Genomic DNA, 23,738 nt, shown 5'->3' with positions numbered 1-23,738 from the left:
ATTTATAAATAAAAATATCTACTATCTGTCCGTGCCCAAAATCATCTGCTGGGAGAATGATAACCCAAATCTATCATCTTATTGATCCTTTTTTATTATTTTCCTTTCCTCTAAATATATTTAAAAATTAAACTGTTTTCACTTTTATTTTCTTTATACATATTATATTAAATAGAAATATCTGGCAAGAACGTTGGTCGGGGAGCGGAGGTGGGCTGGACTGGACACTGTGGTAAACTCAGATTCAGTTTGGGCCCAAAATAACTACGTTTGGCAGCCCGGCCCAAAATATCTCAGGTGAATTAACTTGCCTGCATAGCCTTCAATTTTTACATGGCAACAATTGTACTCTCCCGAGTACAACACATTAAACGGTAAAACTCCATCGCAGGAGGGAGGCAGAGCCGCCGCTGTTGCGAGACTCACTTCCGAATTGATTCGCGCAACCCACAGCAGATTGAGAGGGTGCTGGAAATGGTGAATAAAGCATGGAAAATAATCCCAAGACCAGTGCTGGAAACAGTGCTCCACAACCACGCGCAGCGCCACCGAGTTCCTCAGCCTCTCATCGTCCACGGCCCCAGAGGCGTCGGCAAAACCACTCTCGTCCTCGAGCGTGAGCCTCTTTCTCTCCCTTTTTCTCTACCCTCTTATTCCCTCTACTCTTTTTCTATCGATTTTCTTGTATTCTTTTGTTCAGGTCTTCTTCCTGAGTGGAACAAAGGCCCTCACATCACTGGTTACGTGGACTTGGCTCAATCAGTCAAAGACCACCACCCAGATCACAACTCCTCATATCCCTGGACGTCATGGTCCAATTGCCCACCACCCAGTTTGACAAATCTCCGGACTCAGCTCGAGCTATGTCTCGAATCCATGGCTGAGAAGGCTGTCCGACTCGGCACCATTAGCTCCCAACAAATCTTCACCACTTTGAACAAATGGCACAGTCTCAACACCGCACTTCGCCGTATTATTGAAAGTAATAAGAGCTCGAGCAATGCGGTTTCCGATAAGATTTCCACTTCTGCTTTGTGGGATCGGGCTCTTTTCGCTCTATCTGCTCGATGGAATGCCGCTGAGATTGATAGGGTTATGGGATTGGGAGAGAAGGGGAAGGCCGTGTCAATGGAAGAGGCTTCGTATTTTAGGGAAGCGATGGTGGGGTTGAGGTTAGCGAAGGAGGTTATTAAGGTTCAGCAAGGGTGGCGAGCCAATGCTGTGGCTCATTTGGATCGGTCTGGTGGTTATTCGAGGTCCTTAGCCCATTCTGCTACTGATTGGCCTTGTTTGTTGTTGGAACTATTATCACAGGCAGCGGAGATTGGGTTTTTTCAGGTAGTTAACCCGAATGCTTCATTTGGTGGATGCTGTGTTTTCTTGTCCTGTTCATACTCTATATTAAAATGGAAGTAATGTAAAACTTAATTCTGGGTATATTTATGTGATTTGACTTTGCATCAGCATGCTAATTAAATTTTGTTTTGTATCAAATTCATCAGCCGAAGCTGATAATTAACAATATTGATGTTCTTCGCCATGCAATTTTAACGGATGATTCAACAGTGTGTGCATCGATGTATCATGACAGCTTGCTGTGGAGAATAATAGCTTTGGGTGTGAATGAGAGGTGTTTGCCTGTTGTGCTTGTAACTTCAGATAGGTAATTTTCATCTGTGAACTTCTGGGTTTATGTTTTATAAGGGTATGCAATTGTTATCAACCTTATTCTTTTTTATTTCCTCCATATAATCCGGTTGCTTTAGTGCCACTGTAAAAGGTATTTTTATTTTTACTCTTTGATGCAAAACAAAAATTCATTAATTCTAAGTTTGGAATACATGTAAAGGATGAGAAATGTTTCCCAAATATGCAAACTCTAATTAAAAGATCTGATGTATAAAATGTCTCCTAAATACCCACACAGCTACACAAAGAGAAGAGGTTTTGTTCTCATCAGAAATCAATGCATCTACAAAAGGACGCTGAAGCTTTGCTCCAAGATATGCTGTATTAAAACCTCTATTTGCACACCAAGTTCCATTGGAGTTGAATAATGCCAAGAGGATTGCCCTTGAAATCTGACGTTGAAAATTGTTATATTTCTCTTCGATACTAAACAAATCAGAGTGAGACAATTGATTTTCCATAGGGTTTTGCCTCTACTTAGGCCTTTGAAGGAAATGGTCATTGTGTTGCTTATGCTCTTAGGAAGAACCCAATCTAACTTGACCATGTTAAATAATCTATGCCAAAGCACTATAGTCATCAGATAGTGTAAAAAAAGATGATCAATCATCATGTCACTCATCATATGCATAGTGCAACGTTCAGGACTAAGCGCTCTGTGAGATTTTCTCACATGTAAGTGAGTCATTGATGCTAACCTTCTTGTTAGCTGCTAACCAGACAAAGACCTTTGACCTTAGATGGGACTTTAGATTGCCAAAGGAATTTTGCTGGTGAGAAATAAACAATAGTTGGTAGATTAGACAAGGCTAAAAAGAATGATTTTAAAAGATATGCCTAAAGAATATAAAAACCAAACTCTCTTGTCAATGATACATGGAATTAAGTGCACATAAGAGAGAGAAGACATTAGTCCTTCCACGTCCTCTTTCTCCACATCAATGAGATTACGACAAAAGATAAGGTTCTAAGAAAATAAGAATAGATAAAATTGAAGAGTTTTTAATCATCACAACTTTGAAGAGATTTGGAAATTGAGAGCATAGAGGCTGATCCCCCCACCACAAGTCTTTCCAAAAGCGGATCATTGCCTTATTCTCTACCACAAAACAGGAATGACCAAAGAAATCTTGGAAAACTTGAGCAAAGGCCTCCCAAGGGCATTAATGTGACCATCTAACTAGAATATTAGCATCCCAACCATTTGGATGAGTCCCATAGGTACTCAAATCTACTTTATGCCAAAGAGAGTCATTTTCCTGCAGAAACCTTTAAAGCCATTTCCCTAAGAGCGCTCTATTCCTTAATGAAATCTCCCCAAACTCATCTTAGGCTTGCACACTAAGTCCTAACTTATGAGATGATCTCTCTTTCCCTCCTCCCTACCCTTGACTATAAAAAACCCCTTTGCATTTTTTCAATTGTTGTTGTCAATGGTAATTCATCCAACTAAGGATGAAAATGCTTTTTTCAAATAATCTAACCTTTGCGAAAGTCTATCTACTACTAGATGCCGAAAAACACTTGCCTTTGGGTTCCCCCTAGAGGAAGACCCAAATAGATTATAATCCATTCAAAGATCTTACATTCAAGCATCGAAGCTAGCTTAGAGGTTTAATCTTGATTCCTATTGATACCAAATAAAGTTCTCTTCTCTAAATTGATCTTAAGACTTGAAATGCACCCTAAAACCAACAATATTAGTTTAAGGTTTTGTAAATCTTCCATATGGGCACTCGAGAAAACAATGGTGATGTCCTAACCATTTGGATGAGATAGATACTCAAAATTACATTATGCTAAAGAGTGGTACTTTCCTTAGGAAACCTCTAAAGCCTTTTCCCTAAGAGTGCTCAATCCTTAAAGAAATCTTTCCAAACCCATCTTACTTTTGTACACTAAGTCCCAACTTATGAGATGATTTCTCTTTCCCTCCCTTATCTTGACTATCCCTTTTCATTTTTTCAACCTTTGTTGCATTGCTAATGGAATTTTGTATGGTGAAAGGAAATAATTGGGAATGTGAGACAAGAAAAATTGCTTTATGGTAATTTGTCCACCTAAAGACAAAAATGTCTTTTTCCAACCATCTAACGTTTGCAAAACCCAAAAAATACTAGCCTTTGGGTTCCCCCTAGAGGAAAACCCAAATAGGTTAAAAGCCATTAAAAGACCTTACATTCAAGTATCAAAGCTAGCTCGGTGATTTAATCTTGACTCGTATTAATACCAAATAAAGTGCTCTTGTCGAAATTGATCTTAAGACCTGAAATGAACCCAAAAGCCAACAATATTAGTTTAAGATTTGCAAATCTTCGATACTAGCACTTAAGAAAAAAAAAATGGTGTCATCTACAAAATGCAAGTAGGGAACCCTTATTCCACTCCTCCCAACTAGAAAGCCTTCTAAGATGCCACTTTTCTTTGCTCTCAACATCTCGCTCAAGACATTAGCTACTATAATAAAGAAAAAAGGAGAAAACGGATCTCCTTGTCTAAGCCCTTTGGTTACTTTAACTCATCCTTTGGCATTTCCATTCCCTAAGATCACAAAGCTTGTTGAAGACAAACAACCTCTCATCCACGACATCCATCTAGTGCTAAACCTCTTCCTTTATAGGGCTTGATCCAAAAAGTCTCACTCCACATGATCATAAGTCTTTTCAAAATCCATTTTGAAGACTCTCATTCCTCTCTCGAACACCTTTTCTCCTCCACTAATTCATTACCTATCAATACCACATTTAAAATTTGCTTCCCTTCTACAAAGCTCCCTAAAATAAATGAATGGTTTCATCAAGGACTCTTCTGCAACTTGATAAGACTTGTGGCTATGATCTTATACAAACTTGTAACCAAACTAATAGGTCCAAAGTTTGATATTTTGATAGTTTGACTCATTTCATTTCGACATTGGAGCTATAAAGGTATCATTGGTACTCTAGTTAATCAGGCCATTATTGTGAAACTCCATGAAGACTCTCAGTAAATCCTCTTTAACCACATGCCAACATTCTTGAAACATAGCTATGGAGAAACCATTAAGCCTTGGTTCCTTTTCCTTGTTTAACTAAAAGATAGCTTTGTGAACTTCTTCTTCAATGAAATGGTGATCTAACCACATGGTGCTCCTTATTGAAATGGGAGACCAATCTAGATTTTTTATCCTCCAAGAGTCTCCAGGTGGTCTAGAATACAATTTTCCAAAAAATTGCACTATCTCCTCCGATAGGCTCTCAAAATTATCTAGAGTTGCTCCTTCTTCATTTACCTAAGATTTAACGAACTTCTCATTTCTCCTTCCATTTGCTACCCTACGGAAGTACTTTGAATTACAATCTCCTTATTTTACTCATCAATCCTTGTTTTTTTTTGCCTATAATGCACCTCTTCCCTTAACAATATATCCTCCTATTCCTTGTTTTCTTAAGGCCCTCAAGGCTGAAAGCTCGGGAGGTAAATTTCCTTCCTGTTCACAACTGTCAAAGCTAACTATATCTTTTAAGATGTTCTTTTTCCTCTCATTCAAATCTCCAAAAGATACCTTGTTCCATTCTTTCAATTTTGACATAATGAATTGCAATCTTTCCGTAAACCTATGACCTTCCACCCTTCTCCCTGAAACTCTTTCCATCATAGATAGTCAGGCTAGTTTCAGATGAATAAGGGGACTTTTGGATTACCTAGTGTATGGTCCAAACAATTCCAATTTAAGAAAGGATCTTTGGGTGGAAATGAAGGATCGTTTTGGTTTAACATTTCCAAAAAATGATGTGTGTGTTTGGGCGGGGGATGATTTTAACGTCATAAAGAGAATTTCAGAGGAGTTTGGTAAAAGATATTTTTATGCTTATGTTATTTATAGTCTAGTCAGGAAAAAGGTTGAAACTATTGCAAATCATTCCTTATGCATTACAGTACCTTATAGTTCTTACTGCCAGGTTTGTTTGAAAATATGGGTTTAAATTGAGTGCTTATGCCTAGATTTGCATTGTGTTACCTCATATTGAAACTATTAGATGGTTACCTGATCAACATGTTGCTTCGATTCATATTGAAACTATTAGATGGGTACCCAATCAACATGTTGTTTTGATTCCAGGAAGTGTGATGATGCAAAATTTTCTTTTTAATATTATTTGTCACTTTGAAGTTTTAGATCTGAATTTTATGTGTTTTCCTTAGTCTGACCTACAAATCTCATACTGACCAATATGCCTCAGCTACTATTCATACCAAGCCTATTTGGATTTTGGATTTCCAGACATATTCATATCTCGTGAGGTACCGAAAAAATCTCTCTCTCTCTCTCTCTCTCTCTCTCGTGTTTATGCGTGTGCATGTGTATTCTGGTTTATTTTGGATTTTTTTTTTCTTTCCATTAAAAATCCTGAAGTGCTGATGTTGGTTTCTGCACCTTTAATGCCACCTACTCATAGAAAATATACCAAAGGTACTCTGTGATGCTATTTATGAAATATATCAGGATACTTTTTCTATCTTGTCTAGAATTGACACCCTTAACTGTAACTTGCTTTGGCACGTGCAACTATGTTTATGCTGTGTTTCATTTTATTTGGTTTTGTTTTTAGAGTGTGTTTATGTGGGTTTTGCGAGTGTGTATATGTTTTTGCACATGTTTCACTTTATCAGCCTTGCCAGTTGAGTGTCTGTGGGTTTTGCATGTGTCTCTATGCTTGGATTAATTGACAATAGGCACATGCCTGCACACGTGTCAGATAGAAATTACAGGTTTTTGCGTGTGTATTTTTCACTTGATGGGCTTTGGTAATTTGAGGGACCATGCTTAATGTTTGATGATTCTGCTGTATGCCTTTTGTTTTAACTTGATGATCTGAAGACCTTTGGATGGACTCCACAAGAAGCTAAACTGCATATGATCACAGATTATTTCAGTCATTCTGAGGTGAGCTGATTACTTAGTTTTTTTTTTCTTTTTCTGATTACTTGGGCTTTTTTCTTTTTTCCCCTTTACTTATACATTATAGAACTAATTGATTAAAAAGGATAAAAAGATCTCATATTTGTAAATCTAACCTCCTCCAGTTTTTGTCTTGAAAAGTAACCTGTTTTTGACATAAATGTCCCTCAACATATTGATATACAAAATGGGGACGATTTCATCCATTTTGATCAAATAACCCTAAATTGTAATTTTATTAGAGAAAGAAGAACAAAAATAATGAACCAACAAAAAAAGAAAAGGAGAAGAGAAGCAGAAGTAAAAATGAGGCCCAAGGCCTGGCAGATCTTTGTACATTTCTTTCCTAATTCAATTTTACATGAGTTTTATTGTCTTTCTGGAAAGATCTTTTATTTTAGTAATTTTTATTTGGCATTACTGGTGAGTTTTAACATTATATTTTGTTTAATTGTAGTTGGCAGTGATAGCTGATGTTCTTGGGCCAAACCCTCGGCATCTATTTGAGCTTTATGCACTTAAACAGAGCAATTATTATCAAAAGTAAGAATTATGCCTTTGTTTGCTTTGTTATCTTCAAGGTTGCAGTGATAGTTCTTCCACGCTTGGTTTCTTGTTTCTGTAATTAGTTTAGCTATGATTGACATTTATTTGCTACTAATATTATTTATTAAAGTCTCTCCGTGGTGTTTTAACAGTTTAGTTCTGATTATGAATGCACTCCAATGGAACGGAATGCACTGCATGCTTGTTGATTGGTGTTAAACTGTCCGTTGGCATGTGCTTTACTGCATGCAACTCTAGATCACAAGCACTAAATCTCTTGACATTGACTTGCAACATCCCACTACTGATAGTGTCAGTTAGCGTACTATTGTTTTTGTAGATTTTTCTTTTTCCCTCAATAAATTTTGTGGAAAAAGAAATGGTTTGATTTTTTTCCATATGGTAATTGAGATATTAGGATAAGTTGGAGTTGCATGTTACTTGAATAAACATAATATTGCCTAAGATTTACTGTTCCAGTGGACCTGGCTGCAATCAACATGGAGCTCCAAATTTTTCTGCAGTTTTGTTCTTTTAGAGATCTATAGATATGACATCCACCGTTAATATCATCTTTCACATCAATGTATAATTTCAATGGCTTTGTCAGAGAAGTGGTGGATTATATTCAACAAAACAAGTACGATTTTCTTGGTAGAAATGCTATATTGGCTTTATGATCTGGAATATGAAATATAAACATGTTAAGCTATAAATGATAAGTTATCTTATGAATGCAGGTATGACACCTTGATATATCACATATTTTCATCTTTTTTTTTTTTCTTTTGTCTTGTTTGATTTTTATCCATGAATTCATGTTCATTTTATATTTATGATGTATTATGAAAACAAACCTCATGTTTACTTTGTATATAACTACTGGGATGTGGTATTTGTCCATTTATCTAAGGATCTTGTATCGAAATCTTACTCTTTCCATAAGGACATAAACATGAAATTTTCTTTTCGAATGGATTAACGGAATGTGTTACTATTAAGTCTGGGAAATATTAACTTTCAGAGCAAGAAGTATTCTATGAAATGCAAATATGAATTTGTGTGCTTCATTTTAATAATCAAGCTACTGCCTATTCATTTAAAGTCAATAATCATATGCCTAATTTGATTGCTCTCATTTTTGTTTTACTATAGGGTCATGGAAGACAGTGGTAGTACATTTGAGGACATCATAGATGCATATTTGTCATATTTGCAAGTAAGTTCACAAATGAGTTGCACGTTTGCATGTTGTTGCCTTCAAGAATGCTTTTTTCTCATGTTTTGAAACTTGCTTACATTGGTAATTGGTAAACCAATGGGGCAAAAAGTAATTGTTTAACATATTGATGATTTATATACAATAAAAGCAGTTGTAGCTTCTATCAGGTACTGGTTTCAGTCTCAAGTTCTAAACCGGTTAAGTGCAAAACTATATGCTCTGGATATGGGGTTTTAATACAATTTATGCTGTGTTATATATTAGATTGTGTGTTCTCTGTGTGGTTGTTTTTCTTTTTTTAAAGATTTTTTATTATTAGTTGTTTTGTCATGAAGTTCAATTTCTTTCTAAATTTTCTTGAGTGCACTGACCGCACTCTTGCTGGTTTTTCTGATTACCTCCTTTTAGATTACTGTGGTGAATCCTGCCATGGATAAAGCATTGAAACTCCTGGAAAAGTTTGCTGTTGATGCACGAAGTGGAAGGATTCCAGAAGATAGATTACGTTTTGGTGCTCCTTGGAGACACCCTCCACGTATAGACAACCCTACTTTGTGCTCGGAGTGGACGAAGCTTCAATTAATTGATTTTGTTCAATCTCTAGTAAATGCGGAGTTTGGGGTAACTCTTTCTTCCTGACATGTTTTCTATTATTTTTTTTTTTAGCCTCTCTTTTGCTGGCATTGTGGTAGTTGTGGTATTAGAAGAACTAAGTGAATCTTGTAATATGTGCGTATCATTCATTAGATTGTGGTCAATTAATAAGAAATTCCTTAGTGACTGCTACTTGAGTTGTGTGTGTATTTGCTTCACTGCACAACTGGCTAGGAACCATATCATCACTTTTTCTTCCCCCTCCCCCCACAACTTGTTCATTGTGACTCTACATGAGTGATCCAAACTATTTGGGGGCTTGGAGCTCCAGTCCTCTATCAGTTAAGATCGTAAGACTGTCAAAGTTGCTCTTATATACAGGTTTGCATGTATGTCTTTGTGATTTTATCAATAGCTATTTGTATTTCTAATATTATTATAACAGTTTCTGTTTTTGATTATCTTAAGAGTTAGAGCATACCTCAGTTTATATATTTAAGCCGATGTACAGTGTGTATTTGGTGTATAGAGTCTTGGTTTTCCATGTGCTATGTTATATGATTTATTTTTTTATCATCCTCGCTGTGGTGCAGTTCAATTATCTAGCCGACTGTAGCCTTGAGATCCTTGATGATCCTTCTGCTGTTGCCTTGGTAGAGGTACTAGTCTCTCTTGGTAAAAATTATGTTTCTGGGATGCTGGATTTTCATTTATCTTGTGCTGTTTTCCATGGTTTTTCATTTCTTTTGGCCCAAGTTTGTATTCTTTTTAATTGCCAAAATTTTAGGCTGAACTTGGCTTTTCTGGTTATGAGGTTTAAGACTTGTCAGCTTTCCTGAATTTCATTGAAATGTCTTGGGATTTCTGCCAAATGTTAATTTTTTTTTTTTAAAAAAAATGATTGATAAAATATAAATATTAAAATAGAAAAATTTTCAAACCTTTTTTTACTATGTTAGTAGGAATATGACTGAGTTGTTTTTTAGACTCGACTGGATTATCATTAGTTTGGTTTCAGCTCCTGTACTGCATCAGAGATTCTCCAAATAGATGCAACTAGGCAAATTTTGAAACCATCCTTTTCTTTTGTATTCCTTTCCCAGGTTGGTTTGCTGTATGCTCAACGGGATCCATCCTTCATTCGCCCCATATCCCTGGGTATTCAGAGGTGTCTTGTGAGATGGTTAGTGATGTTTCCTGGAATTAAATTTCTTAAAATGTGAGCCTGAAACCTCATATGCTTGCATTTGTTGATGCTGGATACAGGCTTGTCCAGGAGCGGATGCAGATGAGCTTCCAACAGTCGTTCTGGTATCTCTGGCACCGAATCATTCGTGGCCGTAGTTATCGCCATTTGCTGCTACAAAAGGGCTATAATTATAGATAGAGAGTAAGAGTTTGGAAAATATTCTAAATAATTTAATAGTAGTAAAATTATTTTTCCTGGAGCAATGAATTTAGTTTACTGATCCGACTACACGGGACAATATAACTTGCTGCGATATTAGATGGGAGCCTAGGGTTGTGTAGATTAGATTCAAACCTGTGGTTAACCTGAAGCAGCATTAGGCATTGGTAGCGCATGTGTCAGATGTTCAATGTGGTGCAAATTTAAATTAATTTTAGATTCAGTTCTTATTTGGGTTGGTAATTATAGAGAAAATGGGGCATGATAGCTTTGACGGGTTTTGGGAGGCAGTTTTGCAAAGGACTTCAGCTACTACTCCCTTATTTAATCTCATTAATTTCTTAGTTAAAATTTCACCTATATTATGGCCAACTTAAGTTCCATCGTTGGATAAGATTATTTTGTGTTGCCTTTCAGGTGACTTTTTGGCAAGGCTTATTCATTTAGTGATGCAGGCATTTTTCTTGTGTGTCACACAAGATGTAAGTAGTTGAAAATATTCATTTAGCTTTTCTAATGTAGATCAGTTCCAAGATTTTCCTTGATTTCTATTGTCCACTTTATCCAATTGACTCCTCTAACCAATTGAAATGTTGAAGCCTTCTATCATAAATTGTAAGTAATTAAATATTTAACCCACAACTTGGGATCAGACCTCTATTGCAAAGATTCTTAAAAGTAAAAATATAAAAAAGACTTATATTTCTCCTTCATTATATAATAAAATATAAGTCTATATTTATATATGTATGCATGTATGTTGCATAACGTCCAGCTTTAGCTGTTATTCCTGTGTCATTCCATTTGAAATTGTGCTGTAGAATGGTATAAATTTTCCAGCAGCTCTACATTCTTCTGCTAAATTTTGAATAGGTTACTTATCTTTCTTTCTGTCAGTTTCTTCAGTGTGCAGACAATGTGGGGAGCAGCCAAGGCTGATTCTCATGAAATTGATATACTGTAAGCCTCACCTTGTCCTTCTGCATATATTTTTTATACTCTGCACTATGATTGTTGATGGAAATTCATCATGCATCTGTTGTTTCAAGCTAAGTAAGCTAAAAGACAGTTCCAGACTTGGGAATTTATTAGTTGTGTAACATTTTAATAGTTTGTTATTATTTTCATTTGTGAAGCTGATGATCTAGCTAACTGTTGTAGTTTTGTTATTTTGAAAATTGAGTTCAGTGAAACAATGCATGACTTCTTAAGCCGATGAATTCAATTCTTTGTTTTCAGTGAATACTCTTTAATCAACTTGGATGTAACATCAGTTTCTGCTTTTGTAGGCCATACTGAAGCAATTTACTAGTTTTAAATAGTATTGAAGATTCAAAGCTTGAAGGCTGTACTAAACAACATATTCTTTGGCATTCCAAGATGACACTTGGCATGTCCTGAGGTGAGTTTTAGTTGTCACCATCCTCGTGAATTGATCGAGGACCTCACTCATAAGGATTCATAGGAAGTTTTCTGCTTCTTATCACACCAACAGTTTCAATCAGCGATTAGATTTTAAAGGGAGAAAAAAAAGGATAAAATAAAAAGAAAAGATGGAAAGATGGAAAGATGGAAAACATGCTTTCTTCTTAGAGATCATTGCTTTATAGCTATTGCTATATAGATATATCAGCTACTAGATTATACTATTAATTTGAGTAATGGTTGTTGATTCAAACTTACCTGTACCTTGTTTGCTTCTGTGAAGTTGAACACTATGCATAAAATTTTCATACATGCACCTGCATCGGTACATATATTCCTTTTTGCCCATATTTGAGTATGTGAGGTCGAACCTTCAACCATAACCCACATATGATTCATTTTTCCCTTTGGCTTGTGACTAGTTTTTGTTTCGGAAAAATGTTACCATGGCAGGGCCACCATTGAAATGGTGAAAAACTGCTTGTTCTGGAGTAGGAAGAAATCCTAAGAGAGGCAGTGTTTCAGTGGAGTCAATATGTGAACACAAGTGTTGTTGAATATTTCCCTTTAAGTTTTGAGCTTACGTTGTCTTGATTGTATTACTTGATACTAGTGTGGTCATGAACTTCTCCAGATTTGATGGCCCATCTTGTGCTGTCAAAGAAATGATGTTTCCATCCAGACCATGGACTGGGTGAGTATCTGTTGTAGTTGCTCTGAACACATGTATTCTGTATGACCCCATGAATGGAACCATCAAACTGTAGATAAGAACCAAATTTCTTGGATTTCTATGGTATCAATGGCATTCCAGTCAAGATGGGTAGCTAGAGAAGAATGAATGCATTAAGATAGACGTGCCATCAATGGAGGAAAAGATAGAAAAAGTCAGGTAAGATGATTCAATCTATGTGCTATAGAAAACCAATAATTGGTAGGGAGTGAGTGATTTGGTTTGGTTGAAGGTCCTATCAGGATAGGAGATGACCAGAATAACCTGGGTTGAGACCAGGAGCAATGGCAGCAAGACATGTGACTCAACCCAGGAAGTGGCCTGACAGAGACTGATATTGCTTAGAAGAATTTGTGTATCTATTCTGAGGTAGTCTGCTCCTGCTCCACCTTCTGTGTTGATCCAGTACAATCTCTCTTCCCACACAGCCCATGCTTCAAAAAGTAAAAGCAGGGTGAGTTCTAGAGCAGTTTTGGTTAAAACTTTGTCAGCATAGTTATTGAAGGATGTTGGTTCCTGATTTCCATGATTGAGTGCCCCTGTGTTCCAAACACCTTTGGAAGTAGAACTTAATCTTGGACTAAAAATAAATTTTTGATAATTTGTTTTAAAAAACATATTGTATTGTAGAACAATTTTTTTAAGTATTTTGATTGATGTTTTTTTTTATGGTGTTCTACGCAACAATTGAAAACAATTTTACCACTTTGATAAAAATAGGTTTTTGAGAATTTGTTTTAAAAATATATTGTTTTTAAGAACAAGTTTTATCTATTTAAAGCTGTAGATATACTGATATACAGCTTGGCCAGCCTGGCGATGAAAATTGAGGTGCCTAATTTCCTGACCTCTTTAGGATCAGTGGCACAAGATCCCAGGTGCTTCTATGCAAGATTTAGACAACGAATCCTATCATTCTATGCAATTTGCAGCTAATCTCCTATATTTCAATGTGTATGTCAAGCACTGAAGCCATCATTCTGTTGATGCTGCTCTTAGGCCCATGAAAAATGGCTAATGAAAATTGATGTGATTATGGTAGAAAAATAGGTTGTGATTGGCATGGCCACTTCACATACAGTTGGATTGCACTTCAATTCAGGAAGGGGGTCCATGCAGAACAGAGCAAAAGGAGAAAAAGGTGCAGACCCTAGTCATGTACTTTGACAATTGGATTATACCTCCCAAGAAATTGACTCCTAATTTAAACTATACCCATTCAAATTATGCCCCCATATGTTGTTGTTGTGGCCCCATTACATCCCAAGTCCACCGCTTCACATTGTTAATCATCATTACATACTATTCCTAATTATTTGTCCCTACCCAAAAAGTAACTTCATTTTATTATCATACTTTTGGGGCTTAGCGCCCTAACCTCAATTTGAAATCAAGCTATGAACAGAGTGCATTTTGGCCTATTATTTTGAATTGCAGCCAATCCGGGAGATGAGAGTGCCGGATTCTATGGCTTTTGACTTGAGCCACCAAAGGGCATTATTGCATTTGTAAGAAATCAGGAGTAAAGAATGTAAGTATGCATGTATGATGGGCTAAGTGCCAGTGTCCCACCCACCGTAAGGCCTTCTGTCTTCCAAAAAGGCCTAACTTTATAATGTTGTTTGTTGATAATCACATTATCACATGAAGTGTCGAAGCTTGTTCATCCACATTTCACTAAAAGGATTATGCGCGGTCTGCCACCTTTTCAACCATTCTAATAATAATAATAATTACAATGCGGTGGGGGAGATAAAACGGCGTCGTTTTTGGGTCCTGAAACGACATCGTTTTGGAGTTACCCACCATCAGGGAGGCTGTAGCAACATGGATTTGTCCATTTCAGAGATGTTGTTACTGTAACTGTCAAGAATATACGCCTCAGAACCCCAAGAACCCCACATTCTCTATATTCAATCCTCCATCACCAGCTTTCCTTTCTTTGTTTCAAATCTCAGCTGGCTACGCCCCGTCTCTCTGTAAATAGCTTTTCCAAGTAAGCAAGCCTACTTTCTCCTTCCCATTCTCTTTTTTTTTTCCCCCCAATAATCTTTTGTATGATTTCCATCATTGTCGTTTTTCTTGAAGTTCAATCATCCATCTTGATCATTTGATAAAATGCCCGAATGCATGCATGTTTGCTTTCTTGCATTTGATCTGTAGTGCTCTTTTCTTTTTTTCCATTTTCTTTGGTTTTTCTTTTACTCTCCGTTTGGTTTTCGAGAAATCTAAGACAAGGGAAGAAAACTTGACTTGAAACCTCACAATGGTATTTCTCACTTCGACTTGTTATCAGTTTCGAAGTTTTCTTATCTCGCTATTTCTCAGCAACCAAGCAGTCTGTGCTGACACAAAACGAGTGAAAGAGTAAAACAACGGATCTGAACTTGCAGGAGGGATAGAGATAGAGAAGAGGAAATGGAGGGAGCAGAAAGGCAGGGAAGGTGGAAGAATCTGAAGCAACGGCTGAGATTTAAGGGCATTGGGTGTTGTGGGAGTTCGTGGAGTTACAATGCCTCCAGCATGAGCATTTTAGAAGAAATCCACCATGAAGAAGAAGAAGAATTGATCATCGGCGTGCGTCCGATTCCGGCCACCAACCGCCGAAGTTCAGCTTACGTGAGTCAGATTCCGGCAGCGTCGGGAATGAACTTAGCGTCGGCGTTAGCTGCGGAGCGTAACTCGCGGACTGTGGGTCCCACCACAGCCGCTGCGACTGCAGTGCCTCTGAAGACGTTGATGAGACTGATTGAAGAAACGGACGGTGTAGATTTGATGAAGAATAGAGACAAAGAGGGAGGAGGCGATGGTGTGTGCTGCGTGTGCATGGAGAGGAATAAAGGCGCGGCTTTTATCCCATGTGGGCACACCTTCTGCAGGGTTTGTTCCAGGGAGTTGTGGCTTAATCGAGGGTGCTGTCCTATTTGCAACCGTTCGATTCTCGAGATTCTTGATATCTTTTAGATCATTTTGTGTTGGATTCATGAAACATTCTTTGATCGGAAAGGCGTAAAAAACGGCCGAGATGGGCCGGGAGGAAGAAGGTGAGCCGTCCGATTTATTTGAATATGGAACCGAAGAGGAACATTGCTGTATTACATGAGTTTTGGGTCAAAATGGCCCTTTGCTATAAAAAAATATTGCATGTAACCTTTTTTCTAACTTACGTTCAAATGAGCCTTTTTTGTGTCAAGAATGAGTCATGTCATAAAAATATATATATTTTTTGAAGATTTTAGTTAAAACCTTAACAATTGAGGCTTCATTTCTTAATTGAAGTCTGAACCGATAATTTTTGAACTAAAGCCTTGGCAATTGAGGTTTTAGTTTATTTTTTTATTTTATTTTAAAAATTAATTAAAAAATATTAAATTATAATTATTATTAAAATTAAAAATATATATTTTAATAATAAATTTTTATATTTAAGCTTAAAAATCTAGTATTACTTCAACCAACATATATTGGTAGATAAAAGATATTATAAATGAATATTTTATTTATTAATAAATTAACAATCTTAAAATAATAAATTTATATAATATATAAATAAGATATAAAATTGTATAATTTTTTAATATAAAATATTTAATTTATTGTTTTTTTAAAATATTAATTTATTTGTATTATGTCAAATTTATCCATAGGTTCTCTCATTCTGGAGGCGTATGAGATTATATTTTTTTTTCCCGCATATAAATGTTTAGTAGGTATTTTTGGTGACTTTAATGAAATTATTAAAAATTATATTTTGAAGTAGACTTTCTAATTAATTTCATTAACTAATTTTGTCAAAAATTTATATATGAAAACTTAAGAGTATATTATTATTTCGATAAAGATAAATTTATCGTAATATAAATAAATTAATATCTTAAAAAACAAAAAGTTAAATATCTTGAATTAATAAATTATATAATTTTATATCTTATTTATATGTTATATAAATTTATTATTTTAAGATTATTAATTTATTAATAAATAAAATATTGATTTATAATATCTTCAATTCATTTTGTTGAAGTGATACTAAATTCTTAAGTTTAAATATAAATAATTTATTATTAAAGTATATATTTTAATTTCAATAATAAATTATAATTTAATAGTTTTTAATTAAATTTTAAAATAAAATAAAAAATAATAATTAAAGCCTTAGTTTACAATTGAAGTTTTAGTTCAAAAAATAAAACTTCAATTAAGGCTTCAATTATTTAACAATTGCTACTTTAGTTCAAAAATGAAACCTCAGTTCCCAATTGAAGTTTTAACTAAAATTTTGAAAAAAAATATATTTGTATGACATGGCTTCTATATGGCACAAAAGAGGCTAATTTGAATATAAGTTTAAAAAGGTTACATCCAATATTTTTTTATACAAATGGGCCATTTTGACCCAAAACTCGTATTACATCCCAAAGTTTCTCCTAAAATTTCGTAGCTTTTTACGCCCAATGACAGGTTGACAAAGTCCTTGCCCAAACTATTTGAGCTTGGGCTTGACCCAGACTCTTTTGGAATTTGGGCTTGAGTTTCTGTGCTTGGGCCTCGATAATTTACATTCTAATCACAATGAAAAGCCACAATCTATAAATACAAAGCTACGTTGTGTGATAATTATAGAACTTAGAAATAGGCATGCCGTTGGGCGATTTTTTTTTGGGTTCAGATAAATGGGGTAGGAAGGGCTTGAGATTTTCATTTTTAATCTTGGATAGGTTTGGGTATTACTTTGTCACACCATTATCATATATATTCATATTTCTCATTTTCTACTTTGTTAAAATAAAATAAAAAACAAAAAAAATCTATTTCTCAAGTAAAATAAATTATAGTATTTCATAATATTTGCTTATTTATAAAAATATTTATTTATAATATAATTAAAAATTTTAAGAAAAATTTAAAAATAAGAAGGGTGGATTAGGTATGATGAGGATAAAAATAAGTTTATATAAATGACTCATACCCAACATCGTATTATCCCTACATAGAAATGCTTGGGAAAAAAAGACCAAAAAAAAAAAAGTCCATTATTTAATATTTTAAACTTAAGAAAACAAATAAAATTTATTTATTTATTTCTAGAAATAAGAATACAATAGACATTCAAATATTTATGTTGCTTATGAATTAAAAGACATTGAAGAAAAATACTATGATGAATAGTGGTCAACATGGGCAAGGGAGCAGATGGCCCTCGAAGGGTGAGACCAAACCTTTGCCATCATTGAATTATCACTCATTCCCTTTGATTCCTTATCCAGGTGTTCCGGCTTACAACCTTTGCTAACCCACGTGGAGGATAGGCAATTGTTCCACCTAAATCTCATACGTATATGAGAATTAAGACGCAACAGCCACATGAGTTTCATATGCAGGCACCTACTACCAAAGGTTTTGTTTACCAAATATGTCCTCAATTTTCTTTTTCCTCTCTCCTGTACATCTTTTTATATTATGTTTGATATACATGTTGAATAAGAAAAGAAGTTTTTAATATTACTTTTTTTTTGTCGATATTTTGTATTAGATAGGGAAAAAGTTCTTAATAGTATGAATTTATCTTAATTTTGTAAATACTTTTTAAAACACAAAATTGTGTTTGGTTCTCGAAAATTTTGAGGAAAATAAAATAGAGAGAAAAAGTGGAAGAAAATAAAAAAAATAAAAGAAAATAAAAATAAATTTAATATTAATAAATTATTTTTTATGTTTTTCAAACTCATTTAACTTAATTTCATCTATTATATAAAGATTAAATAATTTTAAAATGTATAAATTTTTAACTAATTTTAATTTGTTTAAAATTTTTTTATAATGAAATCAAATATGAGAAAATTATTTTTTTGTATTTTTTTTTCCTTTATATTTTTCGGGAACCAAAATAGTATGATATTTTAATAATAAAAACGCGAAGCTATGTTTGGTTGGTGAAAATTTTGAAGAAAAATGTGAGAAAAAAATTAAAAGAAAAAAAATTCAAAATTAATAAATTATTTTTATATATTTTTTTAAACTTATTTCACTAAATTTCCTCTATTATATAAAAATAAAATAATTTTAAAATGTATAAATTTTTAATTATATTTAATTTTTTTAAAAAAAAAATTATAATAAAATCAAACACAAGAAAATCATTATACTTTATATTTTTTGATAACCAAATATAGATTTTTTGAACTAAGAATAGATAATGTGGATGGAATGAAAGATGAATAAACATAAGATCAACATTGATTTCTTACTCGGGATGTGAAAACTTGATATTCAAAGATTCCATAAACGTAGCAAAATTCCATCTTCCAACCCAAAACGTCAAAACTCATTTTTCACCTCTTGTTGAAAGTATGCCCCAAAAGTGGACGGAGGACTGAGTTTGGCGAGTTGGAAATAAAGATGGCGTTCGGAGTCTATTTTCTCTTCTTTCCCCTTCAACCCAATTTTCCTGAAAATTCCGTATAGACTTTTTGGGTCAATGAAATAATAAAACAAGAGGGAGGGTCAACTAATGCATACAGACCATTCAATAATTGGAGTGGTCCTTCCAAGCCGTGATGGACGGGGATGTGATGTTTAGGATGTTCAAAAATTAAAACCAAAATATTCAAAAATAATAATGATAACGACGATGATAACAAAAGTTTATCACATTTTCGGTCTCCCACATTTTTGGCCATCCCTTTTTTAATTTTTAATTTTTTAATTTTTTTTATTTCCCTGTTGTACGATTCAATTTTGATTTGTCAAGAATCTAAGTATAACATGGAAACCATGTTGGATCGCAATAATGCCATCGTGCCTAAAAGATGACTTTAGAATAATGATTCAAATTTAATTCAAAAAATGGTAGCGAGATAATGATCATAAATGGAGGCGTGCCACGCTTGACGTTTTTCATTTTTTAAGAATGCTAATAATGATTTTTATGTTAATTTTTCTTTAATTTTAAATTTATTCATCGTATTATTTTATTTAATTCAAAACTTTTTACTAGATATAAAAAAACTAAAATATGTAGTTTTTTTTAAATAAAAAAAAATAACATATTAATTTTTTTTCTTTTTTACTTTTTAATACTTAATAAAAATAAATAACCTAATATTTAACACTATTAAATATTAAGGTTTTATTTAGAATTAAGTAAAAAAATAAACACCACTTTAATCTCATGTTTGTGGTACAACACTACCATGCTTTTTAGGAGTCCATGCTCTTTGGTGGACTTATCAATATTGGAAGGGAATAAACTTAAGAATAAAACATGAACCAATTTTAAGAGTATGTATAAACATAAAGAATAGTGACTTTTATGTTACTTGTTCATCAACCAAAAAATCTATTTAGATATTATTTTTTCACATCTTAATCCTATACTTCTTAATATTTTTATAAAATCCAAATATCGATAATTCTATAATTTCTTTTACTTCCATATCTACCCCAAATTTGTCTATATTCATTCAAGAAGCATAATTGTACGGATAAATAGTCTTTTTTAAGATGTGATAAATTCAAAGGAAGGTAGTTTCTAGGAAGAGGCATAACAAATCAAATCGTTACACTTTCATGGTCTCCTATCTTGAACTCAACTTTGTCCCCAATTTTCAAACCCCAATTCACATCAAGTTTACGATCAAATGATTTGTTTGGACCAAATCTCAAATTTTTAAATTTTTTTATTTCATATATTAAATTGAAGAATGTGACGATCATTTTTCTTTCTTATCAAAGGGTGTTCAAATTTGTGGTTCAACTCACATAGTTGACTAGATTTTTCCATTTGAAAGGGTCTTCATCATTCACCTCACTAGCAAAAGCCGCCACAAGAACCCAATGTTGGTCTCGTGTGGTTGTCATTTTTTCTTTTTCTTTTTTTTAAAAATAATTTCTTGAATTAAAAACTATCATATGATAAACTTCAATTTATTTAATCTCTATGGTCTCAATTTGTTTTCTACCAAGCTTTAAGAGATATTAAAATAAGTGACATGAAATTTGGACCACATATGAGAATTATTGATAAGGATGAAGAATAGAGAAAGGCACCTAAAGAGAAAATGTGAGAGAAGGTAGAAGAAGCACGTGACAAGATGAAGAATAGAGAAAGATACCCAAAGAGAAAGGTAGAAGAAGCACGTGACAAAAGGTGTGTTGATGGTTACTTGCACTTATTCTCTTTGACGGTGACAAACAAAGCAAGAAAGCAAAAACCAAAAAAATATGGGAGGAAAATTTTAAAACCACATTCTTTCCATTTTGATTTTCAAATGATGAACGATATGCAATGAATCGTGAAGGATTTATATTCAACTTCAATAATGGTCACTACAAAGAAGAAGAGAAAGTGGCATATGAATCACTTTATTCTTTTCTTTTTTTTAAGTTGTAGTTCTTCTTTTGAATTTTCATATTTAGTCATTGAAAATACGTGTTTAAATACACTTTTTCTATCATGATTATAATTTTATAATTTGAAGTTTGAAAAACCTAAATAAAAAAATAAAATAAAAGTCATACATATGTGTATATTCCACAGGATAATTATGATTATTGAAATATAATTTCTTAATGGACAAAAATTTCTTTCACCTACTTTAAAGGGATGACCAAGAATTAGTGATAGCTGGAGTTTTGAATAATCGTAGAAGAAATTTTATTTAGAATATAAGTTTTTATTTATAAACATTAATAAATATAATTATTTTTTAGGTTAATTTCATTCACTTTTCCAAAGGTTTTAAATAAATACATTTAGTTTCCATAAGTTTGAATTTTGATCATGTACTTTTCTTATTTTGAGTAAGAGGGGAGGTGGGTTAAAATAAAAGAAGTTGAGGTTATCGTGTTGAACGGTATTGCTAAATCCGCCACTTTTGAATAAATATATTTAGTTTCCATAAGTTTGAATTTTCATCATATACTTTTCTTATTTTGAATAAGAGGGAAGGTGGGTTAAAATAAAAGAAGCTGAGGTTATCGTGTTGAACGGTATTACTAAATCCGCCACTTTGGAAACCACTAAAGGTGCCAAAGGATCTTCCAACAAAGTATTAGTTATAACCACTTTGGAAACCACTAAAGGTGCCAAAGGATCTTCCAACAAAGTATTAGTTATAGGAAAGGTGCATGATAAAATTTTTAAACCTATGAAGACTAAATGTATTTAACCAAAACCTTAAGGAGATGAATAAAACTAACCTTTATTTTTTTTTATTAAGTTAAATTCTCTCTTGAATTTTCATATTCAACTACAGAAAACACACGTTCAAAGTAAAATTTTTCTATCATAGCTATAAATTTACAATTTGGACGAAGAAAAACCAGAATCAAAGAAGGAAAAAAAATCATAAATGCATGCATTTTCTACTGGACATGATTATGATTGTTGAAGGATAATTTTTTTAGCACCTAAAATTAAGGAAAATTGAGGGATGGCTAAATTAATGATAATTGAAGTTTTGAATAACAATAAGATAATTTTTTTTTTTTGGAGTATAAATTTTCAATATAAATTAGTGAACATAGACTATAATTTCTTTTACTTAGTCTAAAGGGATGACCAAGAATTAATGATACTTAAATTTGGAATAACTTAAAAGAAATTTTATTTAAAATTTTTATATTATGATTGAAAATATACAATTTGGATTAGGACAAAAAATTCATTACCACAAGTGTATTCCACTTGATATAATTATGGCGGTTGAATGATCATCTGATCCAAAAGGATGACCTATAATTAATAATATTACTTCAAATTTTGAATAATTCTAGAAGGAATTTTATTTCAAATAGGAATTTTCATTTTATAAATTAATAACACAATTGATTTTTAAAATTTTTAAAATTATTTTTCTTACCATTTGCCAAAAGTGGCAATTAAAATAATAATAATAGTAATAATAAAATATTAATTGGAAAAAAAATTAACTTGGGGTCAAAGTGAAGAAAAGAAAGACGATAAAAGAAGTGTCAAAAGTAAAAGAGTCAGTACATGTGAATGTAAATAAAATAATGACCTACAAAAAACAAAATTTCAACATGGGCCATAGGGGGAAACAAATTCATTAGTAAATTAATTTTTTAATTTTATTTTGAATGACTTTTTTGAATTCATTATCATATATAAAAAATATTACATTTATAAATTTAAGAGTCATTTCATTCTTTTAACTAATTAATTTTTGAAAGATTTGAACCGACGATCTAGACATTGATGGGGTGAAATTGGTAGGACCATGTACAATAATGCATGGCATGTTTAGTGCTAGTGAGACTTGAATTTATTCACATTTTACACGTTTATATTTGTCGCTCTTTTTGTTTAATTGTGTCCGAATCGGGCCTGCTTCATGTACTCAATTCCATGCATTGCATTTTCCCTATAGATGCATAGTTGTAGCATAGCCACGCTTCAATCAAACTCATGACAAAACTTTGTCTTCCACTAGCATAATAAACATATCACTTTTTTTGGGCATAGGTTTAGAAAACCTTTTAGTATAATTACTAAACCTTTTAGCATAGCCACCCTTTTGTGCAAAACCCTAACCATGGAATGCAAAAGGAGAATGAAAAAAAAAAAAAAGATAGTTGAGGAAGACATGATAACCCTCTTTGCCTTTATTGTCCATTCTTTTCTTTCTTTTAGGCTTTACTAAGATTTGCTTTTATTGTCAATTTTTTTTCTCTTTCTTTTAGGTTATAGCAAGATTTCAATATAATGTCAGTCATATTTATTAATTGTTTTTAAAATTAATTTTCTATTTTTTTTTTAAAAAATATGCTTGATAATTAAAAAAATAGAAAAATAGTTTTATGTTTTGTTTACTTATTTTTATAAGAAAGGTGTATGATAAAATTTCTAAACCTATGAGGGCTAGATGTATTTAATCGAAACCTCAAGGAGATGAATGAAACTAATCCTTATTATTATTTTTTTTTCATTAAGAAATTTATATGCCAAAGGATCTTCCAAGAAAGTATTCGTTATAAGAAAAGTGTATGATAAAATTTCTAAACCTATGAGAATTAGATGTATTTCGTCGAAACCTCAAGGAGATGAATGAAACTAACCTTTATTTTTTTTCATTAAGTTAGATTTTCTCTTGAATTTTCATATTCAACTATAGAAAATGAACGTTCAAAATAAAATTTTTCTATCATGACTATAAAT

General features: G+C 33.0%; 2 protein-coding genes across 4 annotated transcripts; both read left to right on the top strand.

Annotated features, from left to right (window-relative positions):
- Positions 1-356: 356 nt before the first annotated feature.
- LOC117927117 lies at positions 357-14,974 on the top strand. Of its 3 annotated transcripts, XM_034846525.1 has the most exons (15): positions 357-616; positions 701-1,338; positions 1,503-1,663; positions 5,913-5,973; positions 6,551-6,616; positions 7,089-7,174; positions 8,333-8,396; positions 8,808-9,020; positions 9,587-9,652; positions 10,097-10,176; positions 10,260-10,383; positions 10,819-10,883; positions 11,299-11,361; positions 11,691-11,803; positions 14,888-14,974. In XM_034846525.1, exons 1-11 carry the CDS (start codon positions 475-477, stop codon positions 10,378-10,380), a joined length of 1,698 nt encoding a protein of 565 aa, XP_034702416.1. In that variant the 5' UTR covers positions 357-474; the 3' UTR covers positions 10,381-10,383; positions 10,819-10,883; positions 11,299-11,361; positions 11,691-11,803; positions 14,888-14,974. The 3 variants fall into 3 exon arrangements, with proteins under 3 accessions (XP_034702416.1, XP_034702417.1, XP_034702415.1); XM_034846526.1 differs by lacking the exon at positions 14,888-14,974 and having other exon boundaries at positions 11,308-11,361; positions 11,691-12,136; XM_034846524.1 differs by lacking the exon at positions 14,888-14,974 and having other exon boundaries at positions 11,691-12,136.
- Positions 13,366-15,721, top strand: LOC117927118. Its single transcript, XM_034846528.1, has 2 exons — positions 13,366-14,555; positions 14,953-15,721. Exon 2 carries the CDS (start codon positions 14,978-14,980, stop codon positions 15,521-15,523), a length of 546 nt encoding a protein of 181 aa, XP_034702419.1. The 5' UTR covers positions 13,366-14,555; positions 14,953-14,977; the 3' UTR covers positions 15,524-15,721.
- The last annotated feature ends 8,017 nt before the right edge of the window (positions 15,722-23,738 follow it).

This window comes from Vitis riparia, chromosome 12 (genome assembly GCF_004353265.1).
Source record: "Vitis riparia cultivar Riparia Gloire de Montpellier isolate 1030 chromosome 12, EGFV_Vit.rip_1.0, whole genome shotgun sequence".
In the NCBI taxonomy this organism is placed as follows: Eukaryota; Viridiplantae; Streptophyta; class Magnoliopsida; order Vitales; family Vitaceae; genus Vitis; species Vitis riparia.
This window is presented reverse-complemented; position numbering and strand designations above follow the sequence as displayed.

Coding starts and splice junctions, on each gene's coding strand:
- LOC117927117 (XM_034846525.1), top strand. CDS start 475: ATGGTGAATAAAGCATGGAAAATAATCCCAAGACCAGTGCTGGAAACA. Junction 8,397..8,807: donor CATATTTGTCATATTTGCAA/GTAAGTTCACAA, acceptor ACCTCCTTTTAG/ATTACTGTGGTGAATCCTGC. Junction 9,653..10,096: donor CTGCTGTTGCCTTGGTAGAG/GTACTAGTCTCT, acceptor TTCCTTTCCCAG/GTTGGTTTGCTGTATGCTCA.
- LOC117927118 (XM_034846528.1), top strand. CDS start 14,978: ATGGAGGGAGCAGAAAGGCAGGGAAGGTGGAAGAATCTGAAGCAACGG.